This window comes from Elephas maximus, chromosome 2 (genome assembly GCF_024166365.1).
Source record: "Elephas maximus indicus isolate mEleMax1 chromosome 2, mEleMax1 primary haplotype, whole genome shotgun sequence".
Lineage (NCBI taxonomy): Eukaryota > Metazoa > Chordata > Mammalia > Proboscidea > Elephantidae > Elephas > Elephas maximus.
In genome coordinates this window covers 79,206,500-79,231,288 of record NC_064820.1, presented here as the reverse complement: position 1 = coordinate 79,231,288, position 24,789 = coordinate 79,206,500, and the positions used below count along the sequence as shown (strand labels likewise).

The 24,789-nt window shown below is 39.0% G+C and overlaps 2 protein-coding genes across 6 annotated transcripts in view; one reads left to right on the top strand and one right to left on the bottom strand.

Moving 5' to 3' along the window:
- The window catches only part of GFM2 (GTP dependent ribosome recycling factor mitochondrial 2), a 58,905-nt gene extending 50,119 nt beyond the window's left edge, over positions 1-8,786 (top strand). For 3 of the 5 annotated variants that reach the window (XM_049865686.1, XM_049865702.1, XM_049865712.1), the window contains one exon: positions 550-1,250. In XM_049865686.1, the coding sequence (XP_049721643.1) occupies positions 550-687 (138 nt within the window). In that variant the 3' untranslated portion in view covers positions 688-1,250. Of the gene's footprint in view, positions 1-549; positions 1,251-3,643; positions 3,943-8,771 lie in introns of those variants that run through there. The other 2 variants (XR_007514867.1, XR_007514866.1) reach the window with 2 other exon arrangements.
- Positions 1,067-23,606, bottom strand: HEXB (hexosaminidase subunit beta). Its single transcript, XM_049865732.1, has 14 exons — positions 23,306-23,606; positions 18,809-18,954; positions 14,928-14,993; positions 13,061-13,107; positions 12,710-12,820; positions 9,261-9,362; positions 7,180-7,309; positions 5,580-5,760; positions 4,949-5,035; positions 3,936-4,008; positions 2,952-3,126; positions 1,991-2,081; positions 1,715-1,819; positions 1,067-1,309 (listed from the first exon to the last, which is right to left on the bottom strand). The coding sequence occupies exons 1-14, from the start codon at positions 23,554-23,556 to the stop codon at positions 1,249-1,251; spliced, it is 1,626 nt and encodes a 541-aa protein (XP_049721689.1). The 5' UTR covers positions 23,557-23,606; the 3' UTR covers positions 1,067-1,248.
- Between the last annotated feature and the right edge of the window lie 1,183 nt (positions 23,607-24,789).

Sequence of the window (24,789 nt, the reverse complement as noted above, 5' to 3'; positions counted from 1 at the left end):
ATGTTAAGTTTCAACCATCAGGAATTGTTAATGACTTCGGATTTCAGTTGTTGGGGAAGTTGAGGGGCTAGAGCCCCTCAGGGGGTTATTTCCAGTCCTGGGACCATCAAGGTTGAAATACGTTGTACCAAAGCATGGCATCAGCCTAAATGACCATCTTCCCCTCCTAAGCATTTATTCTACTTCTACTGCTGTCGGTTTTAAGGATAGTGTCATCCTTCTCCCTCAGCCTCTCCTGCTCCAGGACAGGCACCTGAGTACCCAGCAAAAGGGTAGTAGGAAAGGCAGAGTCATCTTACCAAATGCCAGGACTAGAGAATATATCTGAAGCGTGCCTCCGCTACCCTGTTTTCTGTCCTCCACAATGACATGCTTATATTTAATTTCTACAGAAAAATGGCTAAATGATCTGTTTGAAAGAAATAACGTGGCTAAGCCACATGAGGTAACATCCTCACCTTCCCTGATAATGGTCAAAAGACAAGCAGCGGGAAGAGAAAGTTGGGGCTTAAATTAGATGAAATAACTGACTGAAATTATTTTGATTAGGGTTATTCAACTGTGCTTCGAACAATAACATCAGGCTCAGCTACTTTTACCTTAGAACTATCTAATTATCAAGCCATGAATCCTCAGGACCAGTGTGCACTGCTGAACCGGAGAAGTGGCTTGGCCAAAGTGTTTTAGGTCCTGGGAAATGGAGAGAAATTCAGGAGCACCTACCTCCTTCATTTTCAGTAAGATAATGTAATGTTTATGTTTTATTTGTTGGGTGGATATATTACTGTTTCAGTACAGAGAACTAGATAAAAGGTGTAACTTGAAGACTGACTGGCAGTGGCACTGGAGCTGCCCTCTAATTTACATAATGAGAAATGTGCTTTGAAATGTAAAGGTACCTGTGTGAATGTTCTTGTGTATCATGCAGTTACTATTGCTGATATATTTTATTGCAAATTAATCAGTAGTAAAAACTTAGCCCTCTGAATATATCGAATGGTACCCACAAAGTGTTTTTGTTTTGTTTTAACCTTCTCAGAAGGAAGATGCCATTAAAAAAAACAAATAAAAATAAAAATTTTTTAATGTAAAGTAAGGTAAAGGTTCAATCAATAAAAAGATACATATTTTATTCCAAAACCCGTCTCACAAATCTTAATTTCCATGATTTCATAATCAAATTGATTATAGTACAGATTGCCATGGCCTTTTCTCCTCTCCTGTTTTTCTTCTTTGTTTAGGCTCTTTTTATATACTCTCCTCATAGTTACAATATCCAGTAAAAAGCGGCTGTGCAGCTATTCCACGTCTGTAGAACAGATAAAGTATGAATAAAAGATGTTCAGTTAATATAATTCATCTGCCATCTTAACTTAGTAGCTTAAATCGGAATCACCAAATCATAGAATAATTACGGGGGTGGGGGAGGAAAAATCACTTAAGATTGCTAAGTATGTTCAAGTGATTAGAGATGGCGTTCTACGTTACACCAAAATTCAATTTATCTATAAAACAGTTAAGTCCAAATATATCTTCTTATTGGTATTCTCTTTACCTACAAAATATAGTTCCTAGCTCCTCTTAATAAATCACTACTTAAGTGACATGCATTTCTATTTATAGCAAAAAAACAAGCAGTTAGCTAACACTGAATAAGAGGGTTAAAAATCACGCAGGACCTAATAATAGCTTGAAAGATAACTATTTGTCTTACCTGACCATTCTGCAGCGGTGTCTCATTAATCTGTTGTAGGCGTCTTCTAAACCTCTGACATCTCCGTGACTCCAGAGTCTCTCACCAACAGCACTTGCCCGTGGCCTAAAGTTTAAGCCATACCCCCCGACCCCCAAGTACTTTAAATTCATGTTTTCTTAAGCACGTCTCTAAATGATATGCTTGGGGAGATTCCTAGTGCTTTCCCACTTGGATGGAGAAGGAAAGCTAGGCACCTTATTTCCTAACTCAAACATTAACAGTTAAATTGCATACCATAGTCTTGGAGTGAGGTTAGTTGCATCCACATATTCTCCCCATAGGCAAGCTTCTCCACCAATTACGAGTTTTTTCTGTTCCTGAGAACCTACATTGAAATCATTGACTTGATGTAAATGGTTGTAGTTCAAGGCTTGTGCACAGAGGCAGACTTTATCCCATCCCTGGCCCTTGATGCACAGTGCTTATTGGCACATGAAAACTAAATGTGGTGGGCCACTATCAAAGATACCATTTTATTTGGTTTAACGCAAACTTATTTGGACACCAGAAATAATTTTCCCCCAGGTACCTATTAATAGTGTGCCGGGAATACAAGTTGGGACATGAGTTTCATTATTAATGGGCTATGACCACTACTCCTACTTTAGATTTCTACCTAATTAAAAAAAACTGCGAGTACCTAATACTGTTTTGTTTACAGTAATTGTGACTTTTTGATCCTCAGAAAATACTTTCTAGAGAAATAGTTAATATCAATTTTTAATAGCCCTATAGTTTTCAAACTATTTTTTTAAACAGCAAAATCCTTTTTTCAAAGCAAAGTTTTATACTAAGGTATGATGTACAAAACTGGACAGAGCAGAACTGTTCTCAGTGCAGGGGGCTCTGAGGGCTTGAAGCTCTACAACTGAGACACTCTCTCACTGCCCATCACCATCCGCCCCCAGGATGAAATCCACTGAACTAGACTATATCCTTTCTTCAGGTTAATGCAGTCAGACATCTTCAAGATGTGGAAACTGAGTGACAAGACTCCATTCACAAAATTTAAAATGAAACTCCGAGTCGTCTTTTTTTCTTTTTTAAAATAGACACACATACCCAAAGCGTCTCAAAATCACGGACCAAGCATAAAAGGGTAGTAGTTAGTGGGTATACCTAGGTAAGGATTTCCAAGATGGGAGGGTAGGGAAGAAAACTAACAAACCAAGGTAACGGTGGCTGCTTCACTTACCATAAAAATCAAGAGGTTCCACTTGATAGTATCTTTTCCAGTCTTGTCCATAACTAATCAGATCTAAGTACCAAGGAGCAGCAAGGATTACAGGGTATCCAGCTTCTGTGACTTTCATTAGTTCTTCAGGATATTTCTCTGCTTTCCATACTTCAACTACTGTGCCTGGCTGAAGCTATTAAAGTTGCAAATTACAACACACATTAGTAGTTTCAGCAAATACAGTAGATGATACTGAAAAGTCCAAGGCATTACAACTTGAAGGGAATTAAGATCCTTGAAAAAGCATATATACATTTTCTTCTTTTTCCCTCAGAGTTAGTGCCACATGCCCTAGGGATTTAAATGCACTGTAGGGACTTTCAAGGTCAGAAGTTTCATCAACCTTAAGGTCAAATGCTTAACTTTTGCCTATGCATATGACACCACATAGGTGCAACAAACTAAGGCTGAGCTTTACATTTTAATCCCATTTCTACCATATTGTTTTACTTTGGAACTGTGAGGATGTCACCAACCCATATGGAAAGGTGATACTGGCAGGTGAACTTGCAAATTCCCAGTTGCCCCAAGAAAAATGAAGAATTCTGACTACCTCAGAAAGAAAAAAAGTTTACACTGACCATTTTACTATAAAGCTACTTCAATAGCAATACTTTCTTCTTTTCTGTTTGTTCTGCCTTTCTGAAAAGGGACTTAATTCAAAATACTTCAGCTTGTGCATAATAATGAAAGGTGGGTAGAAGAAGAGATGAGAAGAAAGAGCCACTAAGGAGTGAAGTCAATGGAAGAAAAGAAACAAATGCTATTATCACTGGTCCTAGGCTATAGCTACTGCCTAACAAAAGTTTAAATGGGAAGGTAAGTTAATTGACATAATGCCCCTGTAATGGGGCAGATTCATTAGGGTTCCTTCCATTCCAGATGTTAGACTATTAAGACATTTGTATTACAGAATCAGATAAACAGTCTTCACACTCTCACCTTCGCACTACCATCGAAAACTTCTTGCCAGACTATGGATTTCTTGTTTACAGCTGCAATGATGTCCATAAGTCTAGCAGTGAAAAAAATTACAAAGCATTTCAGATCACAAGTTTAACAATATGTTTAAGTGTGCACATATTCTATCAAGGATTACTTGTAATATTGAGAGGTGCCTTTCAGTACAACATAGCTTTATAGCAGAGCCAGCTAAAGTCAAGTGACCCCATAGTTCCTTCTTTGTAACACACTGCTCAGAATCTAACACAGTATAGGTATTTAATAGTCATTTGCTGAATGAGTGAGCAATAACATTCAATAGTTGCAATCGTCCACAAATATTTACTGATATTTATAGGCAGCCAAGTATTCTGCAAGATTTAAAAAAAAAAAAAAAAAAGGATGCATTACACAAATAGCTAAATAGGAAAAGGCTAATCTAGGCTTGCCAAATGAATGGTATAGAGCAGGGAATGGCAAACCATAGCCTATGGCCTATTTTTGTATGGCCCATGTGCTAAGAATGGTTTTTACATTTTTAAAAGAATTATTTAAAAAAGAAGAACATGGAACTATATGCGGCCCACAAAGCCTAAAATACTATTAGCCCTAAAATAGTCACTGTTGGCCCTTTACAGGAAAGGTTGCTGACCCCTGGTATAGAGCAGACTGTCCAGTAGAACTTTCTGCAGTGATGGAAATGTACACTATACCTGCAGCTACCGGGAGCTACGTGGTGGTGAAGATCTCACAGGGTAGCCAGGGCTTCAAGCTGAGCTCTTAGATGACTGGGCTCCTAAATTTCAACAGTTATTACGAAAGACTTAGAGTCACCATGGTAATGATTTAAAAAAAGCAATGGATATTGCTTCCCTCCTTAGTGACTTTTACAACATCTACACTTTGGCAAGGGGTGGGGAGAAAATGAAAAACGAAACTACTAAATAGTAACCGAAAGTTTTACAAAAGGCATTAGTGAAATAAAAATAAAAGTAGGCTTTCAAGTAACTTACTTCTGAATATAGAAAGATTGTAGTTTTTTATAATTGGTGCCAAAGCCTTTTTGCTTCATGAAATTTTGGATTTTGGGATTTGATGCCCTTAAACAAAAACAGTGAATAAAATTTCATTAAACGTTTTATACCTTAACTCCATAACATCAGTTGTTCAGATTTAAAACTATTAAGGTTTATAGGGAGTAAAATAAGCCTAAAAACTTAACTGTGTGTTAGTTTTCCAGTGCAAATAGTTTTTTTCTAGAAGCTGATTTCCCATAAAAATGGTTTTCCCAACTCCATGCCTCTCTCCATCTAATGTTACTTGTGAAGAGGATTTTTCTTTGAAAAATTCTCACTTAAATCATTGCCCGCTTTTATTAAAGCTTTTCTCTTTCACCAATTTTTTTTTTTAAACTCTTCATTTCCTTCTGCACCTTGATTCTCTTAAGCTTTCACTTTGGTATACCAACAAAAGGTACCTTCTATAAAAATCCACCATCTCAAGGGTTGTGTTGCCAAGTTGAAATCCTTACAATCAGATGTGTTACCCCAATTCCTCCATTTTTATATGGAGATATCCATAGCTGCTTCAAGTGGAACAGTTGGAAAAAAAAATAATAACAAGGGTTTTAAAGAATTAACATACCAGCAGTGAAACTCCACTTCATCTCCTCCCAAATGAATGAACTGATCTGGAAACACCTTACTAATTTCTTGGAAAAATTTATACAGGAAGCTATAAGTTGTATTCACGGTAGGGTTTATAGGTCCAAAATCCCCAGATGGCTGTTCTGCACTGTAACATGGTGTAAGGAGGTCATTCTGACCTAGAAAAACACAGGAAGGTTTTTAAGGAAGATTTAAATCACAAAGATACAGCTTTGCATATGACTATACTACTTCATTTTATTGAAGTTATAAAAGATTTATACAGAAAAAGATAAGCACGTTTACTAAGAGTTACTAGGTAGTTTCTTCCAAATAAGATGAGGGAGCATTGTTTCCTGAATCCTATCCCAATGCCTCTTTGTTTCCGTTTCCATCCAGTCTCTCTGATACTATCTTGAATATTAACGACTCCCAAATCGACACCCCTGGCTCACCTCAACCCTTTTTCCTGAGCATCAATTCACATTTCAGATTCTCTACTTCATACAACTAGATTAGCTGCAGTTTAAATACAGACCAACAAAAAGTTAAACTCTTGATTCCCTAACCTCTTTGTTTAGCTTCTGATTTCCATATTCTGATATAAGGGCACCACCATCCTCCCAGTTGGTAACTCTTCCCTCTCCCCTTACAGCCAGTCAGTTGCCAAGTTCTATGGATTGTATTTCCAGAATGTCTCTCAGTTCTGTCCATTGTTTTCCATTCCTGCTATTGCCATCCTGGTCTAAAATTTTTGTCTCTTTCCTCCGATGTGTTACTTTAACAAAAGTTTTCCCAAAGCGTGGCTCCCATCATGTCACTCCTGCTCAGATACTTTCAGTGGTTTCCGGTGTGTTGTGATGAAGCCCACCCACAATCTTCACCCAAGGTCCTCTACAAGGTACTTTTCCAGACCTGTTTCACACTGTTCCCCATGTCTACTCTAATGATATTTACTGAGCACTTAAAAATGCTACACACTGTGTTTTACATTCATTATTTAATCCTCAAAACAATTATGTGATAGCAACTATTAATAGCCCCATTTTAGAGATGGGAAAACTGAGGCTGGGTGCTGTGTAACTTGCCCAAAGTCACCCAGTTTATACATGGCAGAAGCAAGATTCAAACCCAGGCAGTCTGGCTCCAGAGCCTAACTTCTTAACCACCACCCTATAGGACATCTTATTCTGTGCTACACTATACACGCCAATCAAATACTTGCAAACATATCTCATACTTTTTAGTGCCCTTCCTCCTGCTATTCCCCTTACCAGAAACATGAATGTTATTTAATTTCTCAAACACATTTTAGGTATTACCATACCTATGAAACCATTTTTTGAATTCACTTATGTTCAATTTGTTGTATTCATTGTTTGTTTTCCTTTATCCTTTGTTTATACTTAAGGCAGTGCCTAGGTACAATGCCTTGTTCATAGTAGAGACAAAATAGTTATTGAATTATATCTGCCAATAGTGCCACCTTTGTACAAATCACAACTGAGAACAAAATGAGCAAACACCAAGCCATAAAATAAAAGATACAGGACCTCAAATGTCCACCGTATGCAATTTACAAAACACAAACTCCTTACCTTTTCCCCAAGACAGCGTATGTCCAGGGGAATCAAACTCTGGAAGGACTCTAATTCCTCGTAATCGAGCATATTCAATCACCTTACGGACATCATTTGGTGTATAAACATGTGACAAAGAATAGCTTCCCTGTAAAAGCCACCGTATTAAGGTTAAAATGTGCAAAGTGGATTTTGTCCTAGAAATTGTCAACAGTTCTCTCTTCACTTTGATACCTGATAACTGATTTACAGAGTCTCTGTGTGATACTGAATTACTCATTTAAAAATAATACAGTACACATGGTTTCAGGAATAAAAAAGCTATTAAAAAATGAATTTTTACTAAATCACATATACCCAAAGAATAAAATACCTTTTTGGGGTTCTTGTCAAATGATTTGTTTACTGTGTTTTATCAATAAGCTTTCACTACACTTTGGTTAATCTCAGATTTACTCATCAGAGGTACCTATTTTCACCAGTGCTTTCTATTTAAAGAATGCCTTCCATGATGTAACCTCATTTAACTGTACAACAAAATGGAAATAAAATGTTTGTCTCCAAAGTGAAACCTATGAAAACTCTACATTGCCCTTGTCAATTTTAGAATCAAAATACACACATTATTATAAAGCATAGCTGTTGTCTTTCAAAGTCACTTTACTATTTAGTTTTAAAATTTTCCCCCATAGACTCTATGATAATCAACCTGCTTTTTTAAAAGATTACCTTCAGTCTCTTTTAGAAATCAATATAGAACTCAATATTGGTTGTAACTAAAGACAAAGATCCAATAAAGGTGTTATGGTAGCATGTTTCTCAAGGTATGGGCTATAAGTCCTCAACTCTTGAAAAATAATCTTCCCCACCTTCCCCCAAAATCAAATTTGTATCTGATCTAACTACCAATTTATAGGAAATACAGGGGACAGAAGAACATGTTAAATGGCATCATGGGGATGCAGTCAGCAAAACCCTGACTGGGATACTATAGGACAAATGACTTAGATTCTTTAACAACAAAAACAAATTACCAGGGAGGAAAAAAAAAAAAATGGAGAGGGGACCTATAGATCAAAAGAGAATAGACATCAGCTGACCACAATGTATAAACTTCATTTGCATCTCAGTTCAAATAAATGTTTTTTAAAAAAGAAAAAACAAACGGGGAAATTTGTATACTGGTTGGATATTTGATGATATTAAGGGATTATTGTTAATTTTTTTAGGTATGATAATGGTATTATGGTTAAAAAAAAATAAAATAGGCCTTTTTACAGGTGAGATGTAATGTCTTGGATTTCCTTCAGAATAACCGGTGGGGGAAGTCAGAGTATAGGTGATACAGAATTGGTCATGTACTGATAAATATTGATGAATAAAAATTTCCATAACAAAAAAAACATAAATTTCCATAATAAAGATAAAAGCAAATAAAAACACAAATGCTGCTAGCATTTCAGCCTATATTACATCATAACATTGGAGAAGGCTTTGGAATTGTGGTCAGGGAACAACATCTAGAGTTCTGGCTCTGCATCTTCCCAATTGTGCAGCTTCGGAAAGACATATAATTTCTCTGACCATCAGCTACTTCCTTTGTATTACAGGGGGATTACACTAGGTGATACTGAGGATCCTTGTCAGCTCCACTGGTCTACAACAGACTCAATCCAACTGAGGCACCATTTTCCAAGAAAGAGCTCTCATCTCTGAAATTTCCTACCTTCATGTGGTTTTCCAGAGAAGAAAAAAAACTCATTTATAGAATTCAAAACAGTTCTATTCAAATATAGAGCTGGACCACTTGATAAATATGGTATCTTAACCTTATGTTATTCATGAATGCTTCAGGTCTCCTACATTAATTCAGTTTTGAAAATCTTATTTGTACTATCCCTAGACATTATTTAAAATAACAATAACAAAAATACAAGTTTTATGGATGCAAAATGCTAAGGCATAGAATAGTTAAAAAGCCACACAAACATCTTTTTTGCTTTAATTCTATTCCTAAGAAGAAACATTTAAGCTACAAACTTTTCATGAAATTGTACCAAAAATTTTTGTAGACAGAGACACCAACATGAATTACTCACTTTATTGCTTAACTCAGGAAAAACGATGCTCTGATATGGGAAAGATGGGTCGTCAACTACATGCCAGTGGAGAACATTAAACTTATTAAAACTCATGGCATCCTGCAAACAAACACGTTAATATTATATACTGTAGATATAATACTCAACCTATATTTACACATCTACATTCAGATTGCTTCCAATGCTTCTGCTTCCTTTAAAATTTCTTTTTCAGTGAAAAAAGAATGAAGAAGAAATATAAATTCCTTATCTTATATACTTTACATGGCATGGCACTATTCCAAAAGCCTATATAGAATTCATATTTATTGCAGATAGCAAGCTCTAACCTTACCGTATGGGAGGAGGACAAGCTATTAAGTTCAGTATTTAGAGGTTTTCCAAGAATGGAGAGTAAAAAAAAAAAAAAAAATAGAGAGTAGCTCCTCTCCTCTGCTACTACTACTGCTGTGTTTGGGAGTAGAGTAGAGTAAACAGGGCATTCATTTAAGTATCTGGGTGTAGTAATTCCCACAATTCTCAAATTTGGGGGCCAACTCTTATTAATGAAAGAAATTCTGTACAAATGCAGTACAATTCCAGTGAAATTCTGGGGAGAATTGACATCGATTTTACATATTCTCTGGAAAAATAAACAATGTATTTATATAAAGTGTAAACTATTTTGAAAAAGATATAATAAGGGGGGAGTTTTGCCCTACCAGATATCAAAATTGAAAGCCTCACTTTTTCTTCATCTTGGACTGAAGAGATTTGGCTGATGCAGTTGGGAAATAGGTTACCTACAAGATGACTAATTTTTTCAGCTTCAAAAAAATTTAAAAAAAAAAAAGCAAGTCCACGAGAGCCAAAATATGACCTTCAGTATATCACACTTGAATTTAGAGACCATTTCAAGAATAGATTTGACACATTGAACATTAATGACCAAAAGACCAGATGAGTTGTGGAATGACATCAAGGACATAATACATGAAGAAAGCAAGAGGTCATTAAAAAGACAGGAAAGAAAGAAAAGACTAAAATGGATGTCAGAAGAGACTCGGAAACTTGCTCTTGAGTGTAGAAGAGCTAAAGTGAAAGGAAGAAATGATGAAGTAAAAGGTGAACAGAAGATTTAAAAGGGCAGCTTGAGAAGACAAAGTGAAGTATTATAATGAAATGTGCAAAGACTTGGAGTTAGAAAACCAAAAGGGACTCAGCACTTCTCAAGTTGAAAGAACTGAAGAAAAATTCAAGCCTCAAGTTGCAATATTGAAAAATTCTTCAGGCAAAATACTGAATGATGCCAGAAGCATCAAAAGAAGACGGAAGGAATATACAGAGTAACCATACGATGTTCAACCATTTCGGGAGGTAGCATATGATTAAGAACTGATGGTAATGAAGGACGAAGTCTAAGCTGCACTGAAGGGTAATGATGAAAAACAAGGCTCCAGGAATTGATGGAATACCAATTAAGATGTTTCAACAAACGGATATGGTGCTGGAGGTGCTCGCTCCTCTATGTCAAATTTGGAAGACAGCTTCCTGGCCAACCAACTGGAAGAGATCCATACGTGTGCCCATTCCAAAGAAAAGTGATCCAACAGAATGCAGAAATTATCAAACCATGTCATTAATATCACACGCAAGTAAAATTTTGCTGAAGATCATTCAAAAACGGTTACAGGAGTACATCAACAGGGAACTGCCAAAAGTTCAAGCCAGATTCAGAAGAGGACATGGAATGAATGAGGGATATCATTGCTGATGTCAGATGGATCTTGGCTGAAAGCAGAGAACACCAGAAAGCTGTTTACCTGTGTTTTATTGACTATGCAAAGATATTCGGATGTGTGGATTGCCATAAATTAGGATAACATTGTGAAGAATGGGAATTCCAGAATACTTAATTGTCCTCATGAGGAACTTATACATAGACCAAGAGGCAATCGTTTCAACAGAACAGGGGGATACTGCGCAGTTTATAATCAGAATAGGTGTCGTATCCTTTCACCATACTTATTCAGTCTGTATGTTGAGCAAATAATCCAAGAAGCTGGACTATATAAAGAAGAATGGGGCATCACGACTGGAGGAAGACTCATTAACAACCTGTTATATGCAAATGACACAACCTTGCTTGCTGCAAGTAAAGAGGACTTGAAGCACTTACTGATGAAGATCAAAGACTACAGCTTTTAGTATGGATTACATCTCAACATTAAGAAAACAAAAATCCCCACAACTGGACCAATAAACAATACCATGGTAAACAGAAAATACTGAAGTTGTCAAAGATTTCATTTTACTTTGATCTACAATCAACACCCAGGGAAGCAGCAGTCAAGAAATCAAAGTATTGAACTGGGCAAATCTGTTGCAAAAGACCTATTTAAAGTGTTAAAAAACAAAGATGTCACTTTGAAAGCTAAGGTGTGCCTGATCTAAGCCTTGGTATTTTCAATCGCCTCATATGCATGCGAAAGCTGTATGATGAATAAAGAAGACAGGAAAAATTGATGCCTTTGAATTATGGTGTTGGTGAAGAATACTGAATATACCCTGAACTGCCAGAAGAACAAACAAGTCTGTCTTGGAAGAAGTACAGGCAGTTGCTCCTTGGAAATGAGGATGGGGAGACTTTGTCTCATCTACTTTGGACATGTTATCGAGAGGGACCAGTCCCTGGAGAAGGATTGGTAGAGGGTAAGGTTGAAGGTCAGTGAAAAAAGGAAGTCTCTCAGTGAGATGGATTTACACAGTGGCTGCAACAATGGGCTCACGTAGAAAAGATTGTGAGAATGGTGCAGGACCAGGCAGTGCTTCCTTCTGTTGTGCATGGGATCGGTATGAGTTGGAAGCAACTTCACAGCACCTAACAATAACTAGCAGCAGCTAGCCGGACAATTGCTGTGTATTCCTAACCAAAAATCTGAACACACAATTTGATAAATGGAGGTTTACATAGAGGGCCAATGTATAGACAGCATGCAATGGGTAAGCACTCGGCTGCTAACCGAAAGGTGGGCAGTTCAAACCTACCAGCAGCTCCGCAGAAGAAAAGACCTGATGATCTGCTCCCATTAAGGTTATAGCCTAGGAAATCTTATGTGGCAGTTCTCCTATCATATAGGGTTGCTATGAGTTGGAATCAACAGCACACAACATCAAGTTAAAATTATGTCTTTCTCTTAACAATCGTGACTGAATATATGTTGTGGCCCCCACAATGGAAACAGGAGGGCAATCCCTTAAGAACCTCTTCACCAATGAGAAAATACACTTCCCAAACAAGGGAGGGAAGAAAGCTCAGTGCTTATATGTATGACATGAAAAATGAACAGCCCTGCTTCAGCCCACACAAGTATAAGTAATCAACATAAAATAACAACATACAGAGGACATATTTTCAAAACAGACAATGCATTAAATTAACTAGATTAATTAAATAAATTACCTACCAAAGTTTCCAGAATAACCTTAACTGGCAGATAGTGCCTGGATGTATCAATTAAAATCCCTCTATGAGGAAACCTTGGCGAATCAATAATGGTGGATTCACTGATGGTGAACTGTAAGACAAAATAAAATTTTGATTTATTTTTAGAATTTTGTCTTGAGGTTATTATCTATGCACATAATGGATAAAAGATTAATTTAGAAGGAAGAAAAAAAGTAAAATTTACACTTACCAGCCAAGATAAATATTTGAGGAAAAGAAACCTTTAGGAAGCAATATTTTGATTTATATATTTTCCTAGTAGTAATATGTCTAGGCAACAATTTTAGTAACATATAATAACCATACTCACAGTCCCGTAAGAATCTTGATAAATTAACTGGCTAAAGGTCTCTAAACCTGGGGAAAATGAAATTTATTGTGTTAATTTATAAAATTGTTTGATCCAAACATATACCTATAACTAGGTAAGGCAAATAAAATTAAACATAATGTTATACCTACTACACCCTCTAACATATTTTCTGAAATCAAAGCTCAATTAAAAAAAAATATATATGTATATATATATATATATCCTGTTGCTTTCTCTATTCATCTAAAATGCTCTACTTCACATGTACCCATACCGTGGGTTTTATCTGAATGATAAACTCTAAAAGATTTAATAAAATAAAACACATTCCTTAACAAATTTGTAGCATTGTGAAAAATAATTTTTTGATCAAATGCTATAGTCACTTTAAAAGGTACCCAAACTTAACAGAAGAGAAAAAGCCTAAAAGAAAAAAAAAACACCATGAAACTAAAATAGGCCCAATGTATAACTTACAGTGTTTTACTTATAACTGCAAAGACTATTCTGTGAACTTTTTTTTTCTCAAGTGGATTATTCCCTTAACACTATGGTATAAGCAAATTCCTCTGACTGGCCTTGACTTTATCAAGGGTCTTCATTCTTGCTGACAGCTATATAATCGCAGAAATTTTTAACTTAAGAATACTGGTGGTTCAAAATCATTTTTGTTGTGCCTTTTTCACCCCCCACAATTACGGGCTCATACTGGGAAGAACAACTAGAATTTTCTGCTAAGTGACAGCACATTCTAATCCCAGTTTAGAGGAATTTACTTTCAAAGTCTGATGGTAAACAGAAGATAAGGACTTCTTGGACTAGAATCTAGTCAGGGCATGTTCTCTGAAGTTCTTTGTCTATTTTGATATGGATCAGGACAGACATCAGTTACATCTGTACTAAATAGCTATAGATACCAGAAATATTTTCATGTTCTATTTTGAAATATGATTACAATCACAGCATTGTTATGGCTGTAAAAAATATAGCATAAAAATGATTATTTTATTTTAGATAATGCTTAACCAGAGTCAAATCCAAAGATTTTTTTACTGGTAATTAATATAAGTTTGACTAGCTCCCATTTAAAAAAAAAAAAATCTTTTTAAAAATGATGTTATTTGGAAGATAAAATCTATCAAAAAAACCGTTGCCGTGGAGTCGATTCAGACTCATAGCAACCCTACAGGACAGAGCAGAACTGCCCCATACGGTTTTCAGACAGCACCTGGTGGATCTGAACTGTGACCTTTTAGTTAGCAGCCATAGTGCTTAAACCACTACGCCACCAGGGTTTCCTCTTATCTATCTAGAAGTGGTAAAGAAGCTTTTGCACAGCAAAAATAAATATCCCAATGCCCAAACTTTGAAGTTTAGGCTCTGAAATTCACAGGAAAAGCTTTTAAGATTCTTCTCTGCCTGCTGCCTCCAACTAACTCCAGAGCATATCTACCTTTTCACACTGTTCCTGTAAACGGTTATCTGTTTCTAAATCCATACAAATTTAACAAGGGGAAAGGGAGATTCTTGCTAATGAAGGCAACAAGAAGTGATAGCTGATACAAACTCCCCTAATCAGAACAGGTTGAGGCCATTTATAGCTCTGTATAGGTTAATGTCAAGTGTATCAATGAATTACAGCACTGTAGAAATGTAATCACCCTCAAACAATTTTTAAAAGGCCAAATGATGTTTCTCCTGTGTTTTAAGTAATACCTGTTTAGTGAAATTCATTCTGGAATGACCCAACAAATCAGTCTGTGAAGAGTCCAAGGAAGCAATGTTTTGCTATGCTTAATTTCACAAAGTACCAACTGAAAATATACCTTTATTAAAAATAACAATGCAACCTCAAAAAACTTACCTCGTAATGCTCCCCAGACTCTGTTGGCCTTGAGCATAGCCACTGGTTCTTTCACGAGTAAACTGTCTGTGGCGAAAAATGTATTTTTTTGATTGTTAATCCCTCAGTGACTCACAATAAATTTCCTAAACATGTCATTGGTACTTCAGGACCATTTTTTTCTTCCTAAGATCCAGACCTGTTTTTCCAGCTGCCTCTTGTACCTCTCCACCTAGGTGTTCTGTAGAGCCCTTAAACTCTACATGCTCCAAACTGGACTCCTCCTTCTCCCTGCTCCACACACTTCCAACTTGCCTGTCCTTCTGTTCCTCATGTCTGTGAGTCAACACCACCATCTGCCGAAGTCAGGAACTTGGTGTCATCTCCATGATTCCTCACTTTTCCCTCCAGGAGATTTATTCTTTCCAACTGCCTTTCAACAGAGTAAAATCCTAGGTATGCCAAGATGTAGGTCAAAAATGCAAACATTCCTCAGGTGCCCAAAACACCTTGGTGAAGAAGCCTCACAGACCACTCAATCTTCTACTCCCTAAGGCTGGAGAATTATCTGTTGTTTTCCCTTCTGTACTCTTCTACTTGCCCTTCACCCACCTTCCCTCAACGTCATCCTAAATCTACCTTAAAGCCTACTCCTTAATTCCTTTTAGCTTAATCCAAGATTTTTTCAGTCTTTTCTCTCTCTCAATTAAAACCTTCTGGGCAAGGAGGTGGCTAATCTTTCAATCTTTGAAACCACATTCTGCAGAAGCTTGGTCCAATAGCCAATTTAGTCTTTTAGGAAGGCTTGCGGTGAGGTCAACCACAGATAAAATACATAAAGCACCAGAGGGGTGAAGGGAAAGACTGAGAGCTAAAGGATGTGACAGATGTGGGCTTTGCCCCAATAAAACACGCAAGGGCTGGAGGTTAATGATTTAAATACTGTATGATCTGGGCTTGACCATCACCTTCACCACCACTGCCACCCAGACTGTCACAGGACAGTTGGTGCAGGCAGGGAAAAGCTCTACCAACAGCCAACAATTGTGTGACCAGCTCAGGTGATAGTCTCCTGGCAAGGTAGCTTTTTCTACCAGAGACAACGGGGATGACTTAGCTGAATGCCAGGCTAAGAACTGTATTGCTTTTAAGAGCATAATCTAACCATGTTTCCTCTACATCTATATCAAATTCTTAATCAGCTACCAAGAACACAAGATTTCATTGCCCACTGTTTGGAAAGTATTTTTTACACTATGTTGAGATTGCCCAGAAAGAGCAGGAAGAGTCATCTAAAAACATCAACATGTTCCACATATTTGATGCTGATTATTTTCCAGTAGCTGAGGACCGGCCAGTATTAAAAAGGATTCTGATTCAACTCAATGGAAAAAAACACAAATACATAGAAATTAGAAGGAGATTTGGTTTTCTAAATATATGGACACATAAGCTATGGAATGGTTACATCTCTGATGTGAAACAGGAGTGGCATTGGGGTCTTTGACTTTTCAGCTATCTCCTTCTGTACCTCTTTACACCATAAACACTTTCGTTGGTCGTGGAGGGTATGTACATAAATAACATCAATGTATTTGTTGCCTTTAAAAATAATAAAATATTATAGATAAAGCTAAAACTCCCTTTGAGATGCTCACCCAACTCCCTCTATTTTCCTCAGAGAAACCCTTATCAGGCCTATTCCCAGGCATTTACATGCACACACATCTAACAAGAAAATATAGTGTTTTATGTCATGTTTGTGTGCTGACACATAAATGGCATCATGCTTTTGACATTAGTATACAACTTTCTTTGTTCAACTCAGCATTTTATCTTGGCAAGCTCTCTATGTCTGTTACTTATAACTGTGCTTATTATTCTTAACTGTTGTATAGTCCTTGTTAGTTTGGACTGACAAGATTTATTTTGCTTTTTTTCTGTTGATAGACATGTAGTTTTGTTTACAATTTTTTACTACTACACACAAAAAATTGTAAACAAAACTACATGTCTATCAATAGGAAAAAAAAAAAAACACACAAGCTGCACAAATATCCTTGATTTATGTAACCATTTCTCTAGAGTACAAACTAGTCCACTTCTGGGTCAGAGGATATGTGTATCTTTATTTTTAACAGACAGTGCTTCACTATTCATTTCCTTTAATATTTTCTCACACACTGGACAGCATCTGATGTCTTATTATTTCAGTGTGTATGTCTTACTTTTACACTGATCATCAATATTCTAAACTAGTTAAAAACATAAAACTGGCTTATCCTTCAATCAGACCATGTTGTAATCACCTTGTCTCAAGAAAGTTACCTTTCAGAATAAAGAGGTTTGCAGAGCTGGCTGGAAGGCAAGCTTACCAGTCTCCAATCTTGGTACATTCCATTTTCTAGAATTTACATGTTATCTGTATTCCTGAACAGACAGCAGATTCCCTGGCAATCTAATGACCATTGCTATCTCAATCCAGATTGCAAAACTTAATTCAAATAGTGTCTGAGTGCTGGATGCACAGGTGTGCTATACTATAATTGTCCCTCCATTTGTCTCCATAGCTACTAATGGACATAATACACCTTCTGTTCACTTATCGACTATCCCATTATCTGACATTTTGCATTTACAACAATAGTAAAAAATCTACTCTCTGACTACAACTAGCAGTAACAAATGCCAAAGTGCAAGGCAAGAGTAATGCTGGCTGTGACGGTTAAGGCTATGTGTCAACTTGGCTGGGCCATGATTCTCAGAAGACATGTTCCTAACAACGAGGGAGACTGAGGACAAAGGGGTCCCTCCTTTTTCTGAGATATGCAGTAGGCTTTACCTCTTTAAACCCATTCACCAGTCTGCCTGTCTTGTACTAATTTTGCGTTACTCAGGTCCTCTTTGATTCCTTAATGCAATTCCATGTTATTCCCAGTCAATGCACCTTAGAGGAAAGGCCTACCCACGTGTTCATTCCCTCCAAAACAATTTTGGAAAAACACTAGGGAATAATGTTTTAAGCAACAAAAGACCATATAGCTAAATATTGACTATATTATCAAATGAAATAGCTCTACCTCTCCAAGTTATCTTTGTGTCAAATTCGATTATAAATACAGGTCATGGATATAAGCACACATTTGTCTTCAAAGATAACAGTTGTTAGGAAATCATCTAGATGTCCAAAAACAAGGGATTAGCTACAAGGCACATCCATACAATGGTAGAACATAACTCAGCCATTAAAAACGATGTAATAGAAGAATATTTAGTGAAATACACAAATGTTTATAATGTATTATTATGTGAAAAAAAGCACAATACAAAAACCACACATACACAATTACCTCATTTTATATCAATGTTTGTCATATCTTTTAGGAAGCCCTGGTGGAGCAATGGTTAAGCACCCAGAGGCTAACCTAAAGGTTGGCAGTTCGAACCCGCCCAGCGGCTCCACAGGAGAAAGACCTGGTGATTTGCTCCCATAAAGATTACAGCCTAGAAAACCCTATGGGGCAGTTCTGCTCTGTCACATGGGGTCACTATGCAACAGAATCGACTCAACAGTACCTAACAACATCATATGTTCATATTTATATCTATATAAAACATATATTACTCTGCAAAAAATATATACACCTGAAATAACAGTGGTTAACTCTGAGTGCTGGGATTATGAATGATTTCTTTTCTTCTGTACTTATTGTACTTTCAAATTTTCTACAAAAATTATGCATTACTTTTACAATCAGATTTTAATGGCTATTTTAAAAATAGGAATTAGAAACTCACTGACCAAAAACTCCCAGTAACTGGTGGCATGGAGCCTGTTTCTGGCACTCAAGTCTGTAATGAACAGCTTTGAATATGATACACCCTCATTAATTGGTACTCACATGACTCATCTGAAGAGATACCGGGGAAAGCATCACACTCTGAGTCAAGGACAACTGTGACAAGAAGCTGCTGTAATTCTGTCCCAGTAGGAGTTCTAGTAGGGCCATAGTGCTGCTTGTTGAAACCAAAAATAAACTCATAATATCTGTGTGAGAAATAAGTTTAAAAGCATTTCAGGGCAAGTTTTATATATATATATGTGTAGTGGACATTGTAAGGGGTCCTGGTGATGCAGTGGTTAAGCTCTCGGCTGCTAACCAAAAGGTCAGTGGTACAAACCCACCAGCTGCTCCACAGGAGAATGTCTGGCGGTCTGCTTCCACAAAGATGACAGCCTTGAAATCTCTATGGGGCAGTTCTACTCTGTCCTACAGGGCTGCTATGGGTCAAAATTGACTCGAAGACAACAAGTTTTGGTTAGCGGACATTGTAGTTGACTCCCCAAATCCATGCCACCCAACATCAGTCCAACTAGAGTCTCTCAGCCCAAGCTGCACATCAGAACTACCAGGGGACCTTTTGGAAAATACTGATGTCCAGACCTACAGAATCAGAATCTCTGGGAATGGGATCCAGGTGTGAGAATTTTAAAAAAGCTATCCCCCTAATCCCTGGTTAAGAACCAGTAGTCAAACCAATCCTGGTAATCCCATCACTCCTGGGTATGTAAACCAATTCTGGCAAATGAGGGGTATTTCTGGGAAGTTTCCTCTCTAAGAGAGTCACAAGAAGAGACAATTTCTCTTCTATCTCTGTATGTGAGACCCGGAGCAATTGCAGCCACACTGAATATGGCAGAGCAGAGATGGGAGGAACATGGATCCCTGATGACACAGTAAGCACTCACTCAACTGCTTTTCCACTTCCTGATATGTGAGATAATTACCTTCTTATTACTTACCCCAGGTTGAGTCAGAGTTCCTGTTACTTGCTACAAGAAGAATCCTAGCTGATACACCAACCCCAAAAACAATGTCATCAACTATAGCATTCTGACTAAAAAAAAAGAATTCTCACTAGTCTTTAAAATTTACTTTCCAGTGGCACCCAAATATCAGAGAAAGAGAATATTAAACAAATTTTAAGATGTTAACAGATAAAAAGATCAGATAAGCTCTCAAGCAATGGTTGAAATCATATTTTTTAGATTTAGATAAGGCAGAACTTTGTATATGCTACCAATGTATAAGAATATCTTGTGTTTTCCAGAGAGGTAAAGACACAGAGTAAAGTTCCCGTAAGTCTGGAAGTACGCAGAAGTTAATCAGTGGGAGAGCAGACTGGCTGAAGTTCCGGAGGGCTCTTCTCGTAGGCAAACTTGACAGATTCAAGAGGAAATTAAGGCTGCTGGCAGATTGGAGATCTAAATTAGGTGCAGGCTTGTCCCAAATAGGGAAACCCTCACCCTGAATATTGAAGTCCTAACAGAAAGTTTGAAGGGCTCTGAGGCAGTGATATCCAAGGTAATTTGGTTAATTTAGCCTTTCAGGAACTGAAGTAGTGAAGGCTATCTGTTCACTAAAAAAAGAAAAAAAAAACAGCAAAAGACCTCTTTAAGTGTTAAAAAGCAAAGATGTCACTTTAAGTACAAGGTGCTCCTGACCCAAGCCATGGTGTTTTCAATCACCTCATATGCATGTGAAAGCTGGATGATGAATAAGGAAGACAGAAGAATTGATGCCTTTGAGTTATGGTGTTGGCGAAGAATATTGACTACACCATGGATTGCCAGGTGAACAAACAAATCCGTCTTGAAAGAAGTACAGCCAGAAGAGTCCTTAGAAGCAAGGATGGCGAGACTTTGTTTCACATACTTTGGACGTGTGATCAGGAGGAACCAGTCCCTGGAGAAGGACATCATGCACGGTAGAGGGTCAGTGAAAAGGAGGAAGACTCTCAACCAGATGGACTGACCCGGTGGCTACAACAATGGCCTCAAACAAAGCAACGACTGTGAGGATGGCAAAGAACTGGGCAGTGTTTCGTCTGCTATACACAGGGCTGCTATGAGTTGGGGTGGACTTGACAGCACCTAACAACAACAAGCACGTGGTGGACCTTGTTCTAGAACTGAGGTAGCAGTTGTGCACATAACATACCAAAATCTGCCAAGAGCATACAGTTCCAAAGAAAGGGTTTGTGATATAAGACAGGAGTCCCATGAATCTGAACCATCTGGGGCCTATGTTATGTGATCCCGGCCACCTAGAGTTTTCCTAACACTTCCACTGCCTCTAAATCCTTCCAATCCTACTGTGCTTTTACTCTGAGATAGATACTCCCTCTCCTAAGTTCCTAGAAGGCTGACCTGAATGCTTTCAGGTCTTAGCCATACGGGGCAATATGTTTTATAACCAGTTTCCTAACAATGAGGGGTATAATTAATAGCTTCTTAACACACAGGCCATGAATTAGTTAGGCAACTGCGTGGACATGCCAAGCCTTGTTTTCAAATCATCGCACAGCTGATTCGGCTCCTAGTTATTTACCATTGTTAATTTACCATGCTTTCTTGCTATACTCACACCACTTAAGCATATCACCAAGTCCTTATTTTTTCCTGGAAACCCTGGTGGCGTAGTGGTTAAGTGCTATGGCTGCTAACCAAAAGGTCGGCAGTTCAAATCTACCAGACGCTCCTTGGAAACTCTATGGGGCAGTTCTAACCTGTCCTATTGTGTCACTATGAGTTGGAATTAACTTGACGGCAGCAGGTTTGGTTTTTTTGTTTTTTCTAGCAGTATGGCACAGAAGGAAATTTTAATTTTACAAACTGAGCCACAAAGCAAACATGGTATGTTTGCTTTTAAAAGATTTCCACTCCTAGCCATCGTGTTCCTTTAGATGACCTTCAAGTACTTTTTTTATAAAATCCTTCTCAATATCCCAAAGCAACTAACCACTTTGGTTTTATTTCTTCACCCCGCTTCTAGCCATTCTGATCTGTCAGCAGATTCAATACTAAAGGGTCGTCAGAGTATGAGTTTAAAATTGGGCGGTAACAATACACACTTGACTTGTGCAAAACGGGAGAGAACCATCTCTGCCCTCAACATCTTGGGCCTCTTCAGCCCAAGTTGAAGCGTCAGGCTTATCTGGGGGCCAGGACATTAATAAACTAGTTTTGCAACTTTCCACCAGCTGTTTAGTGTCCTGCAGGTACAATGTAATTATACTTGCCCATCAGGAACAGAGATAGAGATTGGGGGCGTGAGGTGGCAGTACAGCCAGCACCAAACTACATACCTTCTGGATATCCTCAGCACAGTCCCGCCTACACAGGTCTCACACTGAGAGGACAGCAAGTAGAAGGTTTAACCATATCCCTAAATGCAACCTACCTTGTATACCATGTGTTTAACAAAGCTAGAGCTGTGCTACCTCCCCATTATATAATTCACCCTGTCTGTGACATATGGGGTTGTCATGAGTTGGAATGGACTTGATGGCAATGGGCTTGGTTTGTGTGTGTGTGATCAAAGGAGTTAGAGAGGCAAGAGGGCTTGGTAAATATAAAGTGCTAAGTAGGAGCCCTGGTGGTGCAGGGGTTAAGTACTATGATTGCTAACCAAAAGGTTGGCAGTTTGAATACACCACCAGCCACTCCTTGGAAACCCTATGGGGGAGTTCTACTCCATCCTGTAGAGTCGCTATGAGTTGGAATTGACTTGACTGCAGTGGGTTTGGATTTTTTTTGGTAAAACAAGAAGCAAGGAAAGCAAGCCCATAACTGGTGTGGGGGTGGGAAGGGAAGCAAGTATTGCCTAAGAACTGGCCATATAAAAGTAGATGAAAACTTATAATACTATATGGAGTAGAGACTTTGAAAAGAAAGAGGTTTTACTCAGTGCTCTCTTCTATGTGAACTGCTACCACATTTCGGGAGGCAGAAAGAGACTGAGAAGGGCCTATAAATGACAGTGGACAACTTTGGGAGTCCCTGGTCCTCAAGTAGGGACTTGTCTAAGCCATCCCAGATTCACTCATCTTCCTTCTAGGGCTCTCTTCGAAGAAGTGGTTGCCACTTCCTCCCTCCCTTTCTCCCTCCCCAACTCTGGGGAAAACGGAACCCCTCCATCCATTTCATCTAAGGGGGAACAAGTCCACTGATTCTGAGCAACCTACTCCTATCCGCTCAGTGTCCTGCAACCTAATCAGGGCTCCGGAGCACCCAGGATGTCCCTTAGGTGGTGAGGAGGTGAAGGACGAAGGACAGGAGCTTGGGTTTCAGTCAGTGTGGGTTCGAACCGGCTCTGCCAACTTCCGGACCTCGGTCTCTGGTCAGGTTACTACAGACCGCCCGGAGACCGTTTCCTCGTCTGTGAAATGGGGCTAAGAGCACCCGCGTAGCTGGGTGGTGGTGACGGTCCTGAGAGGCGCTCAGGCATTCTTCCCGGGCCTTCCGTCTGCACAATGTCCCAGGGGTGGTCCGCCTCTCCCGCCCCCTGGGTTCTCGGGTCCCCTGCCCTCCGGGCCGCCCCTTGGGGGTTGCTCACCGCCGAAAAGCCTCCTGCAGGATGGCGCAGGAGGGGCCGGCCGTGGAATTGGGCCCGTGGCTGATGGAGAAGTTGTTGGGGGCGAGAAGCAGCTGGCGCGGGGACACCTCCACAGAGAGTGGCAGGGGCCACAGGGCGAGGGATTCCGGGGCCCTCGCCGCCGCCAGGGCCGGCAGCAGCACCAGCAGCCCGGGCAGCATCAGCCGGCAGAGCGTGCGCAGGCGGCGCGGCGACGGCGGACATGGCTGCATGGCCTCTCGCTGCTCCGCCGGGTCTGCAGACCTGGGGCCTGCAGGACCTGACTTCCCGCCTCGCTCCGCCCCTCCGAGTCACGAATCAGATGACTGCGCGCCGGGCCCCGCCCCGGACTCGCTTCCTCGCCCCCGAGTCAGCCGGCGCCGCGCGTCCCCACTACTGTCGCCTGCCCATCAAGGCCAAATGAGAGCGAATTTTCATGCACTCCAAGAATTTTCCCACTTAGGAGCAGAAACCTAACACCAACCCCAAATATTAACCAAAAAATCCAAATCCGTTTCCGGTGAGTCGATTCCGACTCATAGTGACCCTACAGGACAGAGTAGAACTGCCGCATAGGGTTTCCAAGGGGCAGCTTGTGGATTCGAACTGCTGACCTTTTGGTTAGCAGCTGAGTTCTTAACCACTGCACCACCAGGGCCCCAACCCCAAACATAGGATGGACAAATTAAAAAATTAGAGCTTGGGGACTCCAGCCCATGTCAGGCTATTGCTCATGCTTGTAACATTTGGACTGTGCTGACAGTGATCGGCTTCAGTGAAACAGGGGAAGTCGCTCACATAGCACACCGCATTTCTCCCCCATCTCCTGCCCCGAATGCAGATAATCGAGATGGTGATAGAGTTTGTTTTGATCCAAAATCTAGACTTTTCTCTAACGGGTAGTTGGGCTTTAATTAACAGATCCTTCCGATCAGAACGCCCTAAGGGAGAGCAGGTGGAAGGTTAAAAATTATGCTGCAGTCCTGAGAGGACTATCTTGGGGAGGGAGGGGTAGAGGACTTCTTAAAACTTCAAAAGGACTCCATGGACCGAGTTAACAGGCAGATGATGCAAAGAGGAATGTATTTGAAACAAGGGATTAATAGTCAAAGTGTATCTTAAAAAACAAAGTTAAAAACGTGATCTATTACCAAATAGAATGAAAATATTTCAAAGATTTCATTCAACTCATTAATTCATGAGAGAATTAGTACGAAGTGTGGTTCAAAGACAATTTAATAAAGCAATGTTTGAATACGATTGCTCAATTATGTTGGGGTCCTAAAGGATTTCAACTCTATGAACCTGAGCCTCCCCCCCAAAAAAAGAATCTCTGTTTTTAATGAATTCTTAAGAGCAATTTAAATATTTACTTATGATAGGCCTCTATGTAATATGTTTTTGTTTTTTAAATTATGCTTTAGGTGAAACATTACAGAGCAAATTAGTTTCTCATTAAACAATTA

Coding starts and splice junctions, on each gene's coding strand:
- HEXB (XM_049865732.1), bottom strand. CDS start 23,556: ATGCAGCCATGTCCGCCGTCGCCGCGCCGCCTGCGCACGCTCTGCCGG. Junction 13,108..14,927: donor AGTCTGGGGAGCATTACGAG/GTAAGTTTTTTG, acceptor CATTTTCCCCAG/GTTTAGAGACCTTTAGCCAG. Junction 4,009..4,948: donor CAATCTTTCTATATTCAGAA/GTAAGTTACTTG, acceptor TTTCACTGCTAG/ACTTATGGACATCATTGCAG.